The sequence below is a fragment of the Lithohypha guttulata genome, assembly GCF_036872675.1.
Source record: "Lithohypha guttulata strain CCFEE 5908 chromosome Unknown scaffold_5, whole genome shotgun sequence".
NCBI lineage: Eukaryota > Fungi > Ascomycota > Eurotiomycetes > Chaetothyriales > Trichomeriaceae > Lithohypha > Lithohypha guttulata.
In genome coordinates this window covers 256,768-275,536 of record NW_027042754.1, presented here as the reverse complement: position 1 = coordinate 275,536, position 18,769 = coordinate 256,768, and the positions used below count along the sequence as shown (strand labels likewise).

Genomic DNA, 18,769 nt, shown 5'->3' with positions numbered 1-18,769 from the left:
AGCAAGTACATGCTACACTTGTATCTTCCCTGTGATCATGCTTAGCAACATACACCATCCCCATAGATATGCCGGTGACGCTGCGGAAGAGGTTGTACTGCCACTACTGCGGTAAAAGGCTCAGCACGACCAAACGAGACAACAACAAGGTACATTGCGATTCATGCTCAGCTGATAACTACCTGGACGCCGACAACAATATCGTCGATGTGCCTGCCACAATTGCCGCACGATTGGGAACCTCACTGAATGAAATCGAGTCGGAATCAGATATCTTCTGTAAGACGTGTCTAACCAACCAGGCCTTCTACGTCCAAGCCCTTGCCGAGTACCTCCCAGAGGAAACCGATTCCAGATACAAAGAATTCGAAAGAGCCCTACCTGAATTTAAAAGAGACCTGGACTTGAGATATCCAAGATGCTGCGCTCAATGTGAACCCAGAGTTCAGCTCAGCATCCAGCAAGCCAACTATGCTGCTAAATCAGATCATTTGAGAAGACTGATGCACCGCAAGCATGGCCGTCGGCGAACCCCAGAAATACAATTGCGCAGCTTGCTGATTTCTGCTGCTGGTCTAGGCCAGATCACTGGCTTGTTGATGCAATTGGCGTGGCATGCTGTATCCTCCCAGTACAGTGCAAATCAACCCGAAACCCGTCCTTCTCTCCATTCCTGCTTGACTCGGCCCTTGGGAACAAGAGAGTGCGCTGACTATGCGGGGAGCTGGGTGCCATGGTCCCTATTCATAGGACTACTCTGTATCTGGTGGAACCCGAAATGGCAGCATAGATTAATGGGAAAAGAAGGTCGCTTGACTGGCCTGAGGAAATACTACGTTGCTCAATCCCTTCTCATTGCCCTTCGCTTTACGGCTTGGACTCTCGTAAAAGAGGTAAATATCATCCATCAACATGCTCCCGCTGTTCATACTATATGCCTTGGCCTTTTTACCATGATTGGCCTCTACTCCTGGTTCGGCCTTGTTCGTATCGACACCACTCCTCTGGTAGACTGGCAACAAGTGCAAGCTCCTCTGGTCAGCCCCGGCCAGTTCCAACCACCTATGCACCAGATCAACTCACCTTTACCATCTCAAGTGGGTTCCCAATTCTCCATCGACACTCTAGCTGGACCACCACGGCCCACCTATGAGCCCTGGCGTCCACCGACTCCTCCACCTACCGAGGATGACAGCATGGACTGGGCTCCATCGAATCGTTCCTTCAACCCTCAGCCCAGGATTCCCAGACAGAAACTCGAGCAACCCAATCCATTTCATGGCACGTTTCCTGCTGCCCCGATGCGTGGCTCACTCAATCCGAAACAACCTGGACCTCCCCCTCAGAAGAGGGCTCCGGGTGTCCCTCCTGGATTCTTTGGTCTTTCTAAGAGCAAAGATCAATCGCAACAGCCTGGTTCTATCACTCTACATGAGCCTACCTTTGCACCTGCAAGATTTTTCGCTCATGAACGTGAGGCTGATACCGGCCTAGAGAACATCTTTGACAGAATGTTCTCCGTTCGAGATCCGTGGGAGTCACAGGACCAGCAGCCCAAGCCTGTACCAGGCCAGCAACAGGCCGACCCGAGCTCTCCTTCTGATGTGTCGTCAAGTTTCGAGCAAACTGGACCAGCTACGATGACAGCCCGCAACCAAGCGTCGCTCAAGCTGGTCATTTGCAGTGCATCTGTTGTTGCACTCGCTATCGTCGCATCAAGCTTATGCTCGGTCGAATTTGTATATGGAGACACCACCATCGCTCCCTCAACTATCCTGCCGTACACAGCTGTTGTGCCTGTTGTTCATGTTCTCGAAACAATTGCACATAGCGGACGAATCTTATCAGATGAGGTGGCAGTACCACTTCTGCAAGCAATTCTGCTATTTATCACACAGTTCTTCATACTGACTGACGGGTCAAACTACGTGCGAATATGGAACAAATTCGTTATTGGAACTGTCTGCTTCCTGCTGTTGCAAGAGGTTTATCGATTTTGTCAGCTCCAGAGCACTCCTGTTACTCAAGCAGCCGCTGCTCACATGGCTCAAAGCGTGCAGAAGGTCCAACAGCAACATTCTTCACCATCGTCAATGTACGAGAACCCTGCCATTTCCTACTCATCGGCTCCGCTACCGTTCCCAGCACAGCCATCTCAACAAGGCCTGTCGCCAATAAGTCAACAGACACAGCAATTGGGTCACGCACCACCATTCCCAGCTCAGAGACATTCCCAGCCTCAGCCGTTCTCCTATATGGATAACACGAACTCGGTCCGCAAACGTGACTCGGATGAATCAATAAGTAGTATCAGTTCGATCCAGACGACCTCCACAGCCCCAGGCTGGAGAACACCCAAGAACGACAACAGGACTTTCGACTGGCAGAATAGTCCTAGCGGCAGTAGAAGCAACCCACGAAGACCCGCTTCGAATATTGCTCGTGGTTTAGGTGGTCTATCTTTGGGGAATGACTTTAGTGGAGCCGGCGTAGCAGGACCACGGGCGAGAAATGGCCCAGGTGGTGGAAGGCAGAGATAGGTAGTGGATAGCTTTGAATATCGACATTTTGGTGTATGTTCGACATTGAACAGATCAATTTGAGAGTAACAAACAGTCCTTTTGCCTTCCTGATACTCTGGTTCGTGGCTTTGCACATCGGCCATGTGCTCCTTTGTCCGGCACGATAGGCTGGTTATCCTTTGGTTATCCTTTGAGACTGTACCTGTAGATTGAACTTTTAGTTTCTCTCTCGAGCTTTGTGCCACTTAAGCTCGAGTCTTATGTCGCTATTGTTTTAACGATTGTGCAGACTAAGGTCATTAAGTCCCAATACCTCTGGACCCGTATTGCCACCACTCAAATCTCTGCCAGCACGTAGAAGGCACATTAAAGCTGTTTGCCCACATTTTTTGTACATCGCCCGTCGCCTCTGTATTGTTAACCTTTGCCTCTTTGGGCGGCCCTACCCTGACTGTTCGCGTGTGATTCACTTTCTCGAGATCCCGGTTGGAACTGGTCACTGGCTGGCTAGGATTCTGCTGTTATACGTACTGGTCAGCCTCGGCAAGAGCCGTTTCAGCAGACATTTTGTGGCCTGCGACATATCCATGAGGGCTCTGTTGTGCTCAACTCAATACCCTTTCGAATTCTGTGAGTAGACAAGCAGGCGGTCGATACATCCGGCATGTCTTGAGGCAGGATCGTGTTATCGACATGGCTGTGGCTGATTTCAGTTGATGGGACGCTGTATCTGTGGTAGTTGTGGCCTGCCTGCTAAACGACCCAATATCTCCAACTTCTTGCAGACCAGGAATAGGAGAATGGCGTGCCTACCAATCCACTACTTACTCCAAAAAGAAAAAAACATTCCCATCAGCTCTCACAACTTCGTCTCTTTCCTCGCCGGCACATCATCTCCCCTCCCAAACTCCCTCACCCACTCCTCTCTCAACCTCTCCCTCATCTCTCCTACCAAAACCGCCGCATCCTCCTCATCAAGCTCATGCCTCTGCCCCCTGCCAAATTGAACATAACTCGCCTTCAATCCTGTCGGCACCTTAGCAGCCACATACCTCCTCCCCTTTGCCCTCTCACTCCCCCCTCCCTCAATCGAAGGCCTATAATCCAACGGCGGCCTCGGAATAACATGGAAATGCACATGCGGAATCACCTGCGCCGCCCCCGGCCCGTTATTCTGCACGACGTTATAATCAACTTCATGGTGCGGAATGTCCGGGTATGCGGCGCCAAGAACGGCGCGTGCGACGACGGGGAGCACGCGACCTATCTCCGCGGCTTCGATGGACGTTAAATCGCCGACTTTGATGCGGTGGTGGCGCGGGGCGAGGAGGACGTGGCCGCGGGTTAGGGGGGCGATGTCGAGGAAGGCGATTGCATGGGGAGTGGAGAGGAGGACGTAGGTTGGTGGGGAGAGGTGGTCGGGGTTCCAGGATGGGGAGTGGGTGGTTAGGGGTGAGATTGGTTGGTATGTTTGGGTTATGGTGCAGAAGGGACAGTCTGGGTCAGATGATGATGACGATGATGATGTGGTGGTGTTGTGGGAGTGTTCTGGGATGGGAAGTGGTGGGTCATCCTTGGCCATGAATTGAGCTCGATGGATATCGACAGCCTGTGTGACAATGATCAGGCGTAATCGTTAGCAGAACAGGAGAAATCAAGCTTGCGCGTCTCTAAAGAAAATAGAAGCTTCGTATACAGCATTGATTGTTATAAAGCTACCAATGTAAAAGAGACGATCCGGAATGATGGCCAGATCGAAGCTCGGCTAATCGTGTTCTCCAGATCGTTGGTGAAGGTGTTTACGTAACGTGACTACGCTCGCTCACTCACTCAGACTGACGCGTTCGCAAAGCTACACCCGTGCCCTCTCCCCAGCAATTTTAGAAGAAAGACTACGACAAGCACACACGTTCTAAACATCAGAAGGTATGGCATCCCATCAATACCATTACAATCTATAACTCTATGTCTTTTGCTCTAGTTGGGGTATCATTTCTATGTGTATAAGAAATCAAAAAAAACTCCAGCGCTTTACATCCGTTCAGGCCAACTCATTGTGAAGGACTCACAACTTTGCACCCTGTCTCCGTCTCCTCATCTTCTCATTATCGTCCTTGAGTGGCTTAGCTTCATGACCAACTTGACCTTTGTTCTGATCCTTCTCAGCTGCAGTGGCTGCATCACTCTTCTTAGGTGCACTCTTGTAGCCATCATGCTGATTCTCTTCATTGACGATATTGCCATTCTTGTCTCTTCTGATGCCCAGCTCAAGTAGCTTAGCAAACACCTTCGAAAAGTGATCGAAGAAGATGTCTTTATGCTCGGCGTACAGTTCGACCCAGGGTCTGAACGACAGGTCTTGAATGAGCGCGATATCGGTTGGCAGCATCATGAGCTCTTCAGGTTCTTCGCTAGCTTCACCATCCTCGTTCTCTTCCGCAAGATCCTCGTCAACATAGACGAATTGTTCCTTTCCATTGTCTAGTTTCTTCCTCTTCCAATCATTGACTAGGAGCATCTTGTAGTAGGTATTTGAGAATCTGGTGGGGTTGTTGACCCATTTGCCCTCGAAACCTGATCGGTCGCTGTGACATCGTCCGAGATTGTGGGCACCGGACAAAGCAACAATCTCCTGATCATTGAAGCCCATTCTATAGAAAATATGTCGTAGATGGTCTGCACCCTTCGAGCCGTCAGGGAGTCTGCCTCGTGGTGGAACTTTGTTGTCGTCTGTAAAATCTGTTCTGCCTCCGCGCCACTTGATTGATGGTCCACCCATTTCTTTTACTGCTACTACAGCTGCCAGTGTCCACAGATCCGCATACGTTATGAATGGAAATCGCTTCTTGATAGGCTCGAGGAAGGCTCTCGCGTGTTGCAGACCAGCATTGGCTTCGTCGCCACCTTCTTTCTCGTAACGCATGCCCGCGCCATTGGAGCCGCCGGTGTTGGTGGCACTACAGTATGTGCCTGCGGAGTGCCATGCTAATCGAACAAGTACTGGTCCAGCTGAGCCGTCATCGTACTCCGGTTGATGGAGTAGGTCTCTGACTGCTTGAGCGACCTGTTCAAGCTGCGACTTGGAAGGTGTATCGTGAACTTGTGGTTGTGCCATGCTGGTGTAACAACCCAAGCAATACGAATTGCGCTATGTGTTTCCTAGCTGATATAAGTTGTGAAAGAGCAGGACAAAGTTAGTGCAATACAAGTGATTAGTAGGCAAGCAAATCAGTCAAGGCGAAGGCGAAGCGAAGGACTATATATCGAATCAGTAGACCAACAATCTCTTACCTTCTACAAACACATAAGATAACACTTGGGACCGAGGCGCCACCCTCGCCTTCACCAATATTCGAGTCATTTTTCATGTGATAGTGTCAGGAACTTTCTATGATTGACGAAGATATTTACAAAAGCTCAACAGTGGATCATGGCTCCGAAGCTTTGGAAACGATCGTCCTGGAACAGATGATTCGATGACGGTGAGAAAAGCGAGAATGCAGGAACCAGCCTTGGCAAGCCTCGTAGAGTCCTGTTCGGATGTTCCCGGACTTGAATTCGAGCCTCTGGTTTTACTTGAATGCATCAGTAGGTGCAAACCCAATTGAGATCAGGTTCGGTGATACTTTCTGAAAGATCAATCATCCCGTTCCGGAGAATGTGTTGGATTCATGTTTCTGTAGCTATCCGTATACCTGTGGAACTGGCTTCCTGACACAAACCCATTGACAATGGTACCCTCGATGTTTGCTCGGCGCTGATGGCTTCAGCAGACAAAAGGGCTATCGACTGAGCGCCAGATAAATACTACTTTCAATAGATCCAGGCTTCGAAATGTTGGCTTCAAAGCTTTCCAAAAGACTCGCGAATCACCTTTCAGGCATAGACATCCAGAGATACAGCCGAGTTTCACCATCTAGATTGGCAGAAAGCGCTTTACCGAAGATTGGTCTAATCGAGCTGGTTTCCGCTGAAGACTTCTCACAGCTCTATGATGAGCTCTACACTGCCATGTTCCCACATCAGGGAGAACGCGAAAGATCAAGCCTCATCGTTGAACGTCTGCAGAAAGAATTCGCTGGATGTCGTCAGAACTTAGCACCCTACCGAATCATCGGCATTCGAGACTACGAGGGTAAAGCAATCGGTGCTGCTCAATTTTCGGTACTGCTACTGGCTGGCAACAAGTATGCGGTTCCCTACGTGCAATACATCTATGTACGTGAAAAGAATCGCAGACAGGACATGGCCGAGCTGCTTCACACTCTGACGTTGGCTGTGGCCACAGCGGATGCTGCGCAGCGTACAGTACCTTTCGAGTTGTTTGAGACAGAGCCGCCCAATCATGGAGACGATGAAAATCGTAAGACGAACGCAACGCAACGTGCATTAATTCATGCAAAAGCAGGTGCTATAGCGATCATGCTTCATAGACCCAATAATGGTGCCCTCATCAGTCCTCATGTGCAACCCGGCCTTGAAATTGGGGACCCTCCTTTGTCGTTGGTGTGGGCTATTCGACCCTCACCTGCTATTACTGACAAAAACATCGATATCGTGGAACTAGGTCTGACTCTGGTCGCAGCATACTACCAATCACTTAGGGACGAAGGATTTCCCGAAGCCAACATTCGAGTCGCAGAAGAGATTGTCGCACGTAGGTGTACTGACTGTGCATTCGTTACAATGTCACTGAACGATGTCGTCCTAGTTGAGGACGAATTATCGGCAGATTACACAAGTACCATGACTGCCTGATCAAGCTATCATACGCGATACTCGCCACTTGCGACGCGAACAACAAAGCGCACTCGACCATTTCGGTCTCTTCAGAAGTGCTCTGTCGATCGCTTATCAGGATCCATGCTTGTTCCTCGTGCCATTGGGTACTTTTGAAATGGTCCGCAGTGGCAGCCACGCCTCCGAATCTGGATTTGTCCAATCCTGATGGGCTGCCAGCACGCTAAACAGCATGTGCGGGTCTTCCACTCGCGCTTACCCGTTGCTTCTTTGCGATAAAGACTTTACAGACTGCTGGTGGGCAGATGTTTCCTTTGCATCGTTGTCCATACACCCACGAAATGTTCTCTTGCTGACATTAACGACGCTGGAGGCGTCGCCTTATGTATTTTCTGTAGCTATACACATTATATCCTTGTCTCTGTTTGTATTTGGGTCCACAGCATATTCATTATGGCTACACCTGTGTCGTATGATGAAGTTATTCCAGGCACGCGACGACTGTTTGACGAACATGGTCAAAACTTGCCTGGCGATGAACGACTTCTGAAGCATGGCGATATCGTGCTCGTTCCTCAACCGACAGAGTCGCCCAATGATCCGCTCAATTGGAAACCATGGCGCAAGATCTGGCACTCATTTCTTGTTCTTTTCGTCGTTGGCATGACGGCTGCGACCTCAAATGTTGCAGGCTCGGGTGCAGATGGTGTCAACGAAGAGTATGGCATCAGCTACGACGTCTTCAATACCGGTGCGGGCGTCCTGTTCATTGGTATAGGGTACTGGTGTTTGTTGAGCTCGCCTGCCGTCCATCTATACGGCAGACGAATCCTATACCTTATAGGTAAGCTATATTGGCACTATCAACCTCGAGATTTCTGACAGAATCAAGGCATGATCTGGGGTGTTATTGGCAACACTTGGTACGGCAGCATAAGAAACACAGGAGATACCGTTTGGAGTCAGCTCTTTGTAGGCGCTTCGGAATCTGTAGGAGAGGCTGCGGTTCAACTCTCTCTTCTGGACATCTGGTTCGAGCATCAAAACGGTTCCACCCTCGGTCTCTATACCCTCGCGACTGCTATAGGCACATACGTCGGACCATTGGTTGGCAATCAAATCTCCGCAAGTACTCTTGGCTGGCGTTGGATCGGCTACTGGGGTGCTATTATCAGTGCCGGTACTTTCGTGGTGCTGTTCTTTGGTCTGGAAGAGACTGAATTCCAACGGGATCGGTTCATCACCAATATTGATGATCGTCGTCGCTTGAGTGGTGATTTGATGCCTGAGAAGACACTCCAGCATGCTTCAGACGGCAAAAGTGCTGATACTGAACAGCCGACTATGGTCAACGACGAATCCGTCAGAGGTTCTAACGAGATAGGTGGAACAAAGAATGGACGGCGCTTTCACGAGGACCGTCATTCCTCCGAGATTGACCGCAATCGCCATTCCGTTTCCTTCTCACGCAAGAAGACTTACTGGCAACGGATTCAAGTCATTACCAAAGCGCATAACCTGCGCGACTTTGGTGCGAAGCAATTCGTGAACCGACTATGGCATACTATGAGAGTGTTTTCGTTTCCAGCTGTCTGGTTTGCTGGTCTTCAGTGGGGCTTGCAGAATGTATGTTTGACCTTCTATCTCACAGTAGAGGAAGACTACTGGTATGGTCCACCCTGGAACTACACCAACACAGAAGTCGGTAACATGAATATTCCTTGTCTAATAGGCAGTATCATTGGGGCTTTATATGGTGGTTACGGCAGCGACAAATTCCTTATCTGGATGACCAAGCGCAACAAAGGTATTATGGAGGCTGAGTATCGTCTCTATCTCATGTTCCTCTGCTTTCTCATCTTCCCCACTGGCATGTTGATCTTCGGCATCGGATCAGGCGAAGGCTGGAGTTGGCCTGTACCATACCTTGGTCTTGGCTTCATCGGATTCGGCTATGGCTGCGCTGGAGATTTGTCAATCACATATCTCGCAGACTCCTATCCTGACATGATCCTCGAAGGTATGGTAGGTGTCGCGACCATCAACAACACCCTCGCCATGATTTTCACCTTTGTAGCGAGTTACTGGCTCAATTCAAGTTTGCGGAACTGCTTCATCGAGCTCAGCGTGATCAGCTTCTTAGTCATGGGGTCCAGCCTGCCCATGATTCTCTATGGCAAGAGGGCGAGAAGGTGGACGAGGAACCGGTACGTGAAGTTCCTTGAGTTGAGAGATGGGCTCTCGAAATGAGTCGGCATGCTTCTGGATTTGTAGGACTATACAATACATCTTGAGACTTTGTGAACCTTCTATGTTGAACTGAGCCTTGCGGCAGTCGGTCTTTGATCAATCAATTGGTGTAATGATTAATCGCATTCTCAGCTACACAATAATTGATATAATTCGAAGGGGTTGCTTACAGTAATTACCCCCCTTTAAATTTTCGTGGCTCAACACCTAGACTGCGTCGATTAGGCATGCCTAAACTTATTTCCAGGCATGCTCTCCAGGCATTCTTCGCGGCACCGACAGACAATGAGTTTCGCTGAGGAACAGTCGACGAATAAAATTCCAGTCGATCCACGTCCTGCTCAGATCAATGGAACAATCCGTAAGACCGTCCACTTACTACAAGCAGAGCGACAAAACAAGAAGAAAAGAGTATCGTCGGTGTTGGGATATGACCAATTTCTGTACAAGTTCTCATCTGTCCTCTACGTACTATCAGCTGCGATAGATTATATGCGTAGTCTTGAAGGTGAGCTACTATACCTCACCTCACCTCGTTCTACCTCCATGTCTCCTCCTCCTTCTCTTTCTCGCTCGCTATAAACCAAGAATATCGCATCGCATCGCATGCATAGGGGTATCACTCTCTGAATCACGGTCTCGCAGTAAAGCAGTCTATACATCAATTTCCAACTCTGTCCTGTACATGTACGTGCTTGCACCTGTGTACCCGGTATGCTCGCTGAAGTGATGATCAAACTTGCAACACATCTTGCTCAAAAGATCGACAGGGCGAAAATATGACTAACATATGAAACGGGATTAGGACGAGCCTGCGTCCTTATATACAACTTGTGTGTTTGCGGGTCGATGGTAGGCGGGTGTGTGTGATTGTAGATGCGTGGTTGCGAAAAACGTCACTCAAGTTGCCTCCTTCATGCAATGACCCTGGCTTGCTATGCTGGAAACTTCGTTGAGCTCGTTACAGGTCTTGAAGGAAGATGCTTCGAGCTCTCTATTCCTCTTCAACGACTTCGACGTATTCACCGCGGTCCGAGGCAGCTGTAGCCTTCCAGGTTCCAGGACTGTCTAGCTTGCCGCTCGACAGTCTCAACTTTTTAGGACTACTGACTGTCGACGATCTTCCTTCATGCTTCGGAAGCTCATCGATCACATCAGCGTCGAAGGCTCTCTCTTTGCCATCGAGAGGACTAGCGTCTTCGTCCACGTCATCTCCAAAGTCACTTCCTGTCGCTAACTGCAAGGGCGTGGAAGGCGGCTCAACCTTTGTGCTCGATGGTTCACGAGCTACTGACCCTAAACTTCCCGAGGTAGACTCGTTCGTGTCTCGTCGGCCTAATGGTCGCGCACTTGAAAGAGTTCTAGGCTGGGAGCTGAAAGCTCGTAGAGGTCGCGCACCAGCTGATGGAGGACCAGGTCCAGTCACATTCCTAGCAGAAGCTGCTGCAGCCAGAGGTCTGGCAGCAGAAGGACGGGAGTTTGTGCCCGGCGATTTGTTCGTAGTTGGTGGAGTCATCATACTGGTCAAAAGAGTCGCGGGAGTAGAGCTTGATCGAGATGGCGTCTGTGATCCGATATTGCTTGCAAAGTCGCTGACTGCAGAGCCAACACCAGAATCTCGAACTTTGCGCCAATTGCCCCATGCTGCAGCTGCTACCATAGCACGGGGACTTTGAGTCAAATTTACCAGACCCGAAGTCAGTGAGGCGGGAAGGTTGGCAGCCATGTTCGCTCCTGTAATAGCTCTTTCCTTCAATTGCTGCTCCATTTTAATTTGTGTCTTCAGTCTGATTGCGGCGTCTTTGACGGCAGCTTGGCTGTAATCTGGCTTCTCTAGAGTGGCGACAAGCTCTTGCAAATCGTCAATACGCACATCAAGCAGCTCTCGTAGCATGACAATTTCAGTATCGCGTTCTTTCACTTTAGCGGGTGCATCTTTGTCGATGGCCAGAAGTTGAGCTTCGAGCTTGTCGATTTTCTGTTCTCGATTTTGCAATTGATCTTGCAATACCAGTATCGTCTCGCGCAATGCTTGTGGGGAAATTTTCTCAGGTAGATCCATTCCCTTAGCTAATGAAAGACTAGCGCCGTGTGGAGGACTTGCGATAACACCCGGTGCTGGAGTTGGCAGGTTAACTCCCTTTGTGGCTGCAGCTACCGCAGCACGAGCAGCCTGATTTGCTATCTCGAGACGTTCCTCCAAGTTCCGAACTTTCGCTTCCAGGTGTTCTATCTTGTCGTTGCTGAGCTCAAGCTTTCCGATATATCTATCTTCAAGTATCTTGCGATCTTCAGCTGCATTGTTCATATCTCTGCTGTGCTGATTCCTCAATTGAACGAGCTTCTCTTCATGCAAAGCTAGCTTATGGTCTAGCTCGTCAGCGTGGTCCTTGTTAGCCTTTGCTACTGTGCGATTGTGGTTCTCGAACATCTGGCCGAGATTAGATTCGTGCCTAGCTTTGTCCTGCAGTAGCTCAATTGCGGCATTGTCAAGTTGTCCTTGGAGCCGTGCAATCCTAGCATCCTGATCTGACTGCAAATTTTGCAGAGCGTTTCTTGCGGCATCTAGTTCAGCTTGCAGAGTAGCAGTTCGAGAGGCAACGACTTCATCATCCTTCTCTTTACGGAACTCAAGCTCCCGTAGCGAGTGATGAGCGGCATCCTGATGCTTCTTGTTCTCAGTTTGCAGGCCGATAATGATAGCAGCAAGCCTTGTGACTTCTTCCTGGGCAGTCTCGTGTCGCGACCGGTACTGAAGGCTCTCTCTATGCTCCTTGTTCATTCTCTCAGCCTCAAGCTCCATTCTCGCACGTCTGTTTGTCTCGTGATCAAGGGAGGCCTGCAACAGCTGGTTCTTAGTCAGAAGGTCGTGCTCTCGTTTCCGCCATTCAGCTTCGTCATGATGAATGTCCTGCATGACAGCATTCATACGCTCCTGAAGACGAGTAGCTTGATCTCGAAGCACGTCTCGCGATTCCATCTGGTTCTTATGTTGTTGACGAGCATTCTGCAGTGCACAGGCGAGGTCATCATTACGACCTCGCTCAGTATTCAGCGTCTCCCTGAGCTGCTCAGTAGAGATTCGATATTCGTCCAGAGTCTCCTTGAGAGCCTCGTTGTTGAGGCGGATATTCCTCAATTCAGCATCCATACCACGGTATTCCTGCTTTTCTTGCACCGCGATTTCCAGACTCTTCTGCATTTGATCTAATGCTTCCTTTTGCAGAGCAGCTTGATCCCGAGCTTCGTTTAATTGACGTTGCAACGCCTCGTTCGCTTCCTCAGCCTCCCGTCTTAAGCAAACTTCACCGTTAGCTTGCTTCTCCGCAACTCTGAGCATTGCTTCAAGGTCGTTGACCTTTGTTTGCAGCTTTTGGGATGAGTCGTGGTCCTGCTCTGCGCGTGATCCTCTGAGTCGAGGATGTGATGCAATGACATCTTCGAGGAGAATTCTAAGCTCGTTCGGCTGCTCTTTATGCTTGTTTTCGGAGAGCACTTTGAGTTCAGCTAGACTTTGTTGAATTGCGGAAATATCAACTGCAGGAAGAACATACTGTTGTGAGGCCATCTGCTTGATTTCCGTCAAAGTTGCCTGCATTGATTGCAAGTCGAGCTGTGGTTCAGTAGCACGTTGTTGTGTCAAAACCTTTATCTCAGTGACTGCATGAGCAAGCTCGTCCAGACCGAGCTCATGTACCTGTGGCTGCTGCTGTGCGAGTGTTCTCAACTCAAGCAATATTTCTTGAATGCTACCAAGGTCGAGACTTGGCGGTTGTGGTTGGATTGTCGTTCTCTGTACGAGCTCTTTCACCTCACTTAACATTCCCTCAATGGACACGGCGCTGGGAAGCGGTGCTGCTGTCAAGCTGTGTGCAGCGGTCATTGCTTCCAGTACAGCAGCTTTGAGCCTTTCTTGACGACGATCATGCTTTCGAGGAGATTGTGACCTGTAATGGGAATAACCCTCGTAGGCATCGTAGTCATCCTCGTCATCAGCGTCGGAGTCCTTATTGTTGGTAGAAGCACTACGTCGACTATGTCTCGTCCTGTTGCTGACCTGTTGAACAGACGTCTGAATGCTCTGCAAAGCCCTCTCCAGAGGTGCGAGTCGACTCTCAAGAGTGTTGTCTACCAGATCGTAAACGTGGTCGTCAAAGAAGTGAGCACGCGCTTCAAGCTTTTCTTGCTGGCCCGGTGAAAGGGCAGCATTCCAATCACTCACGTCGCCATCACCTCCATAATTGAGTTGGTGCACACCTGAAATCTCGAAGCCAAGACCTCGAGGAGGCCTTACTGGGCTAAGGTTGAATGGTCCATCGAGTTTTCTGTTCGGACTTGGGCTCGGTGCATCACTCCGAAGTTGCTGGGGATGTCTCATGTCAATGAGTGGAGTTGGCTCAACAGGCGAATCCTCGCGTATCACGCCAAGATCTGGATTGTCTTCGAATTGTTTCATCACGGCGTTGATCTCGTCAAGAGACATGTCACCTTCGCGTGAGACCATGGAATTCGATCTCGAGTTCTCTTCTTTGTACTCCTCTAATGTGTCAATAACATCTTGTGAACCGTTCCTGGTGTCTATATGGCCGTCATTGGTTTCAGACATGGTAGATGTATGCTCAGCTACTCCTGTTACAACAGCCTGGTCATCACCAGAAACTTCAATTCCTGATTGTCCAAAAATTTCTTGTGGTGGTGAAGAGTTTCTGTTCACCATTCTCACCTCTTCCTCGCCTCTACCTTCCTCTCCTTTAGGTGCAGAACGTGGAGGAGAAGATGCGAATCTTGACGCCATCAATCCTGCCTTCTTAGGTATTGTTGCTGTTGATGCCGTTGGCACCACGACTGCTTGCAGTTTGGGGACAAATTCTTGTGCAGCAGGATTGACCTCGAATGGCAGGGCAGTTGCAGAGAGATTGAACTTCGACTCTCTAAGACCCGGCTGTGCTGTTTGTAAGACAGGAGCATCGGACGCACTTTTTAGTTCAGAGTCTACAGCCTTTGCAGCGGACGTTCTCCCATGGTCAATTTCGTGATCACTGACGACGTCTATAGCTGGTTCGGAATTCTGTTCACATTGTTCTGTGATCGTGGGAGACATCGCTTTGCCGAGTGGTGATGATTCGTAAACAGCCGCAGATGCCTCCTCCTCTGCCTCATTGCCATGGATAGGCAAAGATGCATCGATCACGCGTAACACCGATTCTTGACTCTCTTTCGCCACAGTGACATTCCCCATCGCAGTACTTGGCTCTCCGGTCGTCTGGCTTTCATCATGACCAGGTCCCTTAACTGGAGCACTATCGTCTTCTGTAGTCTGATGCTCAGGATCGCCTGCGGACGTTTCCCTGATGGCAGCGCCTGCTTTCTGATCATCCTCTGACACATCCTGAGCGGGGTTTCCAGATGACTTCTCGGGCTGAACCTCAGTATCAGAACTGGCTGTCAGTTTCGAGGCCTTTGCCACAGCCTCGCTGTCGCTAGCAGCTTCGACAGGCTCGGATACATCTTGAAGTACACTGTCAGTTTCAGAATCAGCTTCAGCTGTTTCGTCGGGTTGCACCACATCATCCGCAAGCACCTTTGGTTGCTCGAGATCCCCTTCGTTCGCTAAAGACGCAAAAGGTGCTGAATCAGCAAATGTCACCTCTTCGTCACTCTTGCCAAACGTTCTTGCCCTCTTTGCACGCTCAGTGGGTGCCTCAGCTCTGCCGTCTTCTCCAAAACGTTCTTCTACTTCCACCGCCGCACTGCCTTCCCTGGATCTTGGCTTCTCTGTGACCAAAGCCTTGTTTCTTCTCTCCGACTTCGAGGACGGGTCGACCATGACATCGCCAAAAAGTACACTACTATGTTGGCTGAGTTTCTCAGGTGTATAGTCTCCAGATGGCTTGAACTCTGGGGCCTCGACGTTGAAAGCGGTTGAGCCAAAGCTAAATGTTGACGTTTGGGACGACCTAGGATCGAAAGTCGACTTTGCAGGCGTGTTATGTTCGGACTTGTTACCAGCAGTGAAACTGAAGGTTGATGGTACCGAGTCAATTCTTTGGCCAGCAGATGGTGCGGATACTATCGCAGGAGGCTCGTGAGAGGCTGCGTCAACAGATCGTGTGGATGCAAGAGGTAAATTTTGCTCATGGCCGTTTAGCTTGGTCGCGACAGGTGCGAAGGAAGGTTCGAAGGCTGGAGCGTCGACGTTTAATCCCAGAGAAGAGGGATTGTGTTTGTGACCCGATTTCGGACCAGGGAGGCCAGATTTCCTGGGACTGGAACTTCGTGAATCAAATGCATTACCATCAAAGTCGAAGGGGTTGGCTGGGGTTGGGAAGGTTGGCTTGACTGGACTAAACTCCTTTGCCTGCACATTAAGCTTGCTTAAGGATGGTTGGGCAGAATGTCTATATGCTGAAGTCGTCGTCGTTGTCGCGGGAGACTGCCGAGGCAGGGGGAACTGGTGAAGGTTGGCGAATGGATTCTGATCGTCCAGCAGCATAGGAGTGCCTGCAATGCTTGGATTTGTTTCAATTTCGTCCTTCTCCTCGGAGTCTTTCAAAGTCTCTGGCCTATGCAATATTGGAAGCTCTTCCTGTGCTGCCTCTCCTTCAACCTCGCCTTCCTCTTGTTCTTCGTCAACTCGCTCTTCCTCATCAATATTCTCAGGTTTAGCATTCATAACCTTTGACAAGTCTGCAGCGGCTACAGTAACGGATTCGGTCACTCCCTTCTCAAGAGCGGCACTCAGGTTGTGGCGATGGCTGCGAGGAGTAGGCTGCATGATCTCAGGTGGCTCACGCTCAGGTGATGCGGGTTTGGGTGTAAGAGGTAACTGAGAAACCTGCTCGGTAGACATAGCGCGGTAGGGAAACATTGACATCTGCCTCTGATGGCTTGCCATTCGTGCCTGGGCATCTTGCTGCTGTCTTTGCGCGGGATGTATTTGAAAGCTTGGTGAGAATCCACGTCGAAAATCCTGCAGGGACGGGTGGACCGGCGAACGAAGATTTGCCATGCTCTGCATGTTCTGTACGTGGCCAGGGGTCCATGGTTGTCTCGGGGCGAATTGTCCATCAAGGGAGCGGAGGTTAGCTCCATACATGCCTTGTTGTGTTGTGGGAAGAGCAAAAGGTGATGCACTTCGATTACCCATTCCAGGAACAGCCATGGATTGATTGTAACCGTGCATAGGCCGGCCGCCGTCGAAACCGGGAGTACTTCTCTGGGGTAGACCCGGAAAGTTCATTCCTGGTGGGACACTCAACGAAGGAGAGAACGGGCTGTGTGACATTTGGGGTCGCATACTCGTGGCTGACATGGTTGGAACTGGGGGAGATGGGACAATGCCAGGATAGGTCGAGGAGACACGGCTCATTGTGGAGGAGAATGGCGACATAGTCGATGGTGGTGCTTCAGTGGTGCTCGGAGTAACACCAAGAGCACGCAGTTTCTCTTCCTTCAGGTAATCAACCCAGGCCAGCCACTCATCTTGATCGGGTATTTGGACACTAGCTGGATTGTTCCTGCGCTCATGTTCCATGTCAATAGGATCCGGAAAGGTAGACCTGCTAGCACTCCCAGTTTCTGAAACAGATAACGACCAACTGTCTAGAGTAAAGCCATGTACAGGATAACCTGCATCAATCCACTTTTGTAATCGCTCTTGTTTCTCCTGCGCTGTCAATATTGGAGGCAGACCAGCCTCGTCTCGATCAGTAGGCGGCATCGCGATCAGACAGGACTTTCCCTTCCAAGGCACCTTCTTCTTGAGTCGCTGAAATGATTGCACAGGCGGAGGAAGGTTCGGTCGGGGTTGGACTTGGTCTTCATCACTCTTTGCTGCGACGGCATCGGGGAGACTTGGAAGAGGCTTCTCCTCCGCTGAGACGGGCGAATTTGTTTGAGAAGTAGCCATTGTAAGTAGGTTGTTCTGTGCTTCCAGGTTGAGTTCTATGCTAGAAGTACCATTGAAGGTCTCTGGTGTAATAGTGTCAACGCTCTCTTGAATGTGATGGCTTCGGGCACTCAACGGTACAGACCGCCTCTTCCTATGCTGTCTCTGTGTAGGAGTCTGGGTCGTGGGACCGAACTCACTACCACTGTCTTCGGATTCACTAAGCCAATTCCGTCTCTGAGAGTTTCCTTGGGTCTCGATCGGAGTTGGGGACGTGGGCAGATCCGTAGGCTTGGTCGAATCTTGCGTCGGTAGTGATTGTTGTCGGAAGTGTTTCGAAGAAGGTAGATTGGGGTCTGATTTCCTCGAAGCTAATGGAGATACTTCAAGGTCGAAACTCCTGTTCCTGTTCACGCGGAGGGCAGGTGACTGGTTCGGGCTTGGTGTAGCGTACGGTGAACCCCAGACAGCTGCGTAATAGGCACTACTACCAGATCGGTTGTGTAATTGGTCTTCTGGTGATCGATCTAGTCGACTGCGCTGTTTCCTCGAGATAGGTAAAGGAGGTAACGTGAACGGAGATACCCAATCGTTGTCGTTGTCCTCAGTTGGATGGGACGGAAGGCCTGCTCCTTGTGACAGTGAAGACCGCTTGATAGGCCTCACTCGAATGCGTCTCCCTGTCGAAGTCGACACAGAGGGACTGGAGGGAGAAGTGAGGGTATCGGAAGTCATAAGATCGGAACCTTGAAGAAGCTGCAAGTCGGACTCCTGCTAAGATATTAATGTCGAATCGACACCATCGACGTGAATCTCGTGCTCGCTATCTTCGTGGACTAGCAGCGGCGCCATGAGATAGCAAAGACACGTCGTGGAACGGTATGAAATGAGTATGTTAGCTAACATTCAAAGGACGAGGACGATAACCACCAAAGTTCAGGGAAACAACGCGCAAAGAGCTAAAATTGCTGGCAACCACGAGGCTACTTGAACCGTCCAATAATGCTCGGCATGGTGTCGGGAGCTGGTCCTTTTTAGGCGGTAGTCTCGATGCAGTCTCCAGCACCTTTCAAGATGTGGAAGTGTAAACATTCTAAGAACTGTCTTTGCGTGCGAATTGCACCTTTGCAGAAGTCTTGAAAAAGTTAAGGAACACATACGGCTAGAGGCTGTTGCTCACTGTGCCCTTCGAAAACTGCTACTCTTCAAAATCCTGGAGGCACAATTGAGAGAGCTTCCAAGATCTGGGGTAGAGAGAGAAAGGGGACCAGGATCTTGCAAGCCCCGAACCTTAAATCTTAGAGCAGAAAGATTCTGGAATGCCGCATCCTTATTCTTCTTCGACCTCCGAACTGGTGCCCAATGTGAG

General features: G+C 50.0%; 5 protein-coding genes across 5 annotated transcripts; 3 read left to right on the top strand and 2 right to left on the bottom strand.

The window, feature by feature from the left end:
* Positions 1 to 68: 68 nt before the first annotated feature.
* Positions 69 to 2,540, top strand: LTR64_006543 (uncharacterized protein; the record flags this gene model as incomplete). Its single annotated transcript, XM_064900873.1, has 1 exon — positions 69 to 2,540. One exon carries the CDS (start codon positions 69 to 71, stop codon positions 2,538 to 2,540), a length of 2,472 nt encoding a protein of 823 aa, XP_064751949.1.
* Positions 2,541 to 4,587: 2,047 nt separating this feature from the next.
* LTR64_006542 (uncharacterized protein) lies at positions 4,588 to 5,637 on the bottom strand (the record flags this gene model as incomplete). Its single annotated transcript, XM_064900872.1, has 1 exon — positions 4,588 to 5,637. One exon carries the CDS (start codon positions 5,635 to 5,637, stop codon positions 4,588 to 4,590), a length of 1,050 nt encoding a protein of 349 aa, XP_064751948.1.
* Positions 5,638 to 6,356: 719 nt separating this feature from the next.
* LTR64_006541 (uncharacterized protein) lies at positions 6,357 to 7,280 on the top strand (the record flags this gene model as incomplete). Its single annotated transcript, XM_064900871.1, has 2 exons — positions 6,357 to 7,179; positions 7,234 to 7,280. The coding sequence occupies 2 exons, from the start codon at positions 6,357 to 6,359 to the stop codon at positions 7,278 to 7,280; spliced, it is 870 nt and encodes a 289-aa protein (XP_064751947.1).
* Positions 7,281 to 7,715: 435 nt separating this feature from the next.
* On the top strand, positions 7,716 to 9,512 carry HOL1 (Major facilitator superfamily transporter; the record flags this gene model as incomplete). Its single annotated transcript, XM_064900870.1, has 2 exons — positions 7,716 to 8,106; positions 8,155 to 9,512. 2 exons carry the CDS (start codon positions 7,716 to 7,718, stop codon positions 9,510 to 9,512), a joined length of 1,749 nt encoding a protein of 582 aa, XP_064751946.1.
* Positions 9,513 to 10,506: 994 nt separating this feature from the next.
* On the bottom strand, positions 10,507 to 18,135 carry LTR64_006539 (uncharacterized protein; the record flags this gene model as incomplete). Its single annotated transcript, XM_064900869.1, has 2 exons — positions 10,507 to 16,754; positions 16,812 to 18,135. 2 exons carry the CDS (start codon positions 18,133 to 18,135, stop codon positions 10,507 to 10,509), a joined length of 7,572 nt encoding a protein of 2,523 aa, XP_064751945.1.
* Positions 18,136 to 18,769: the final 634 nt, after the last annotated feature.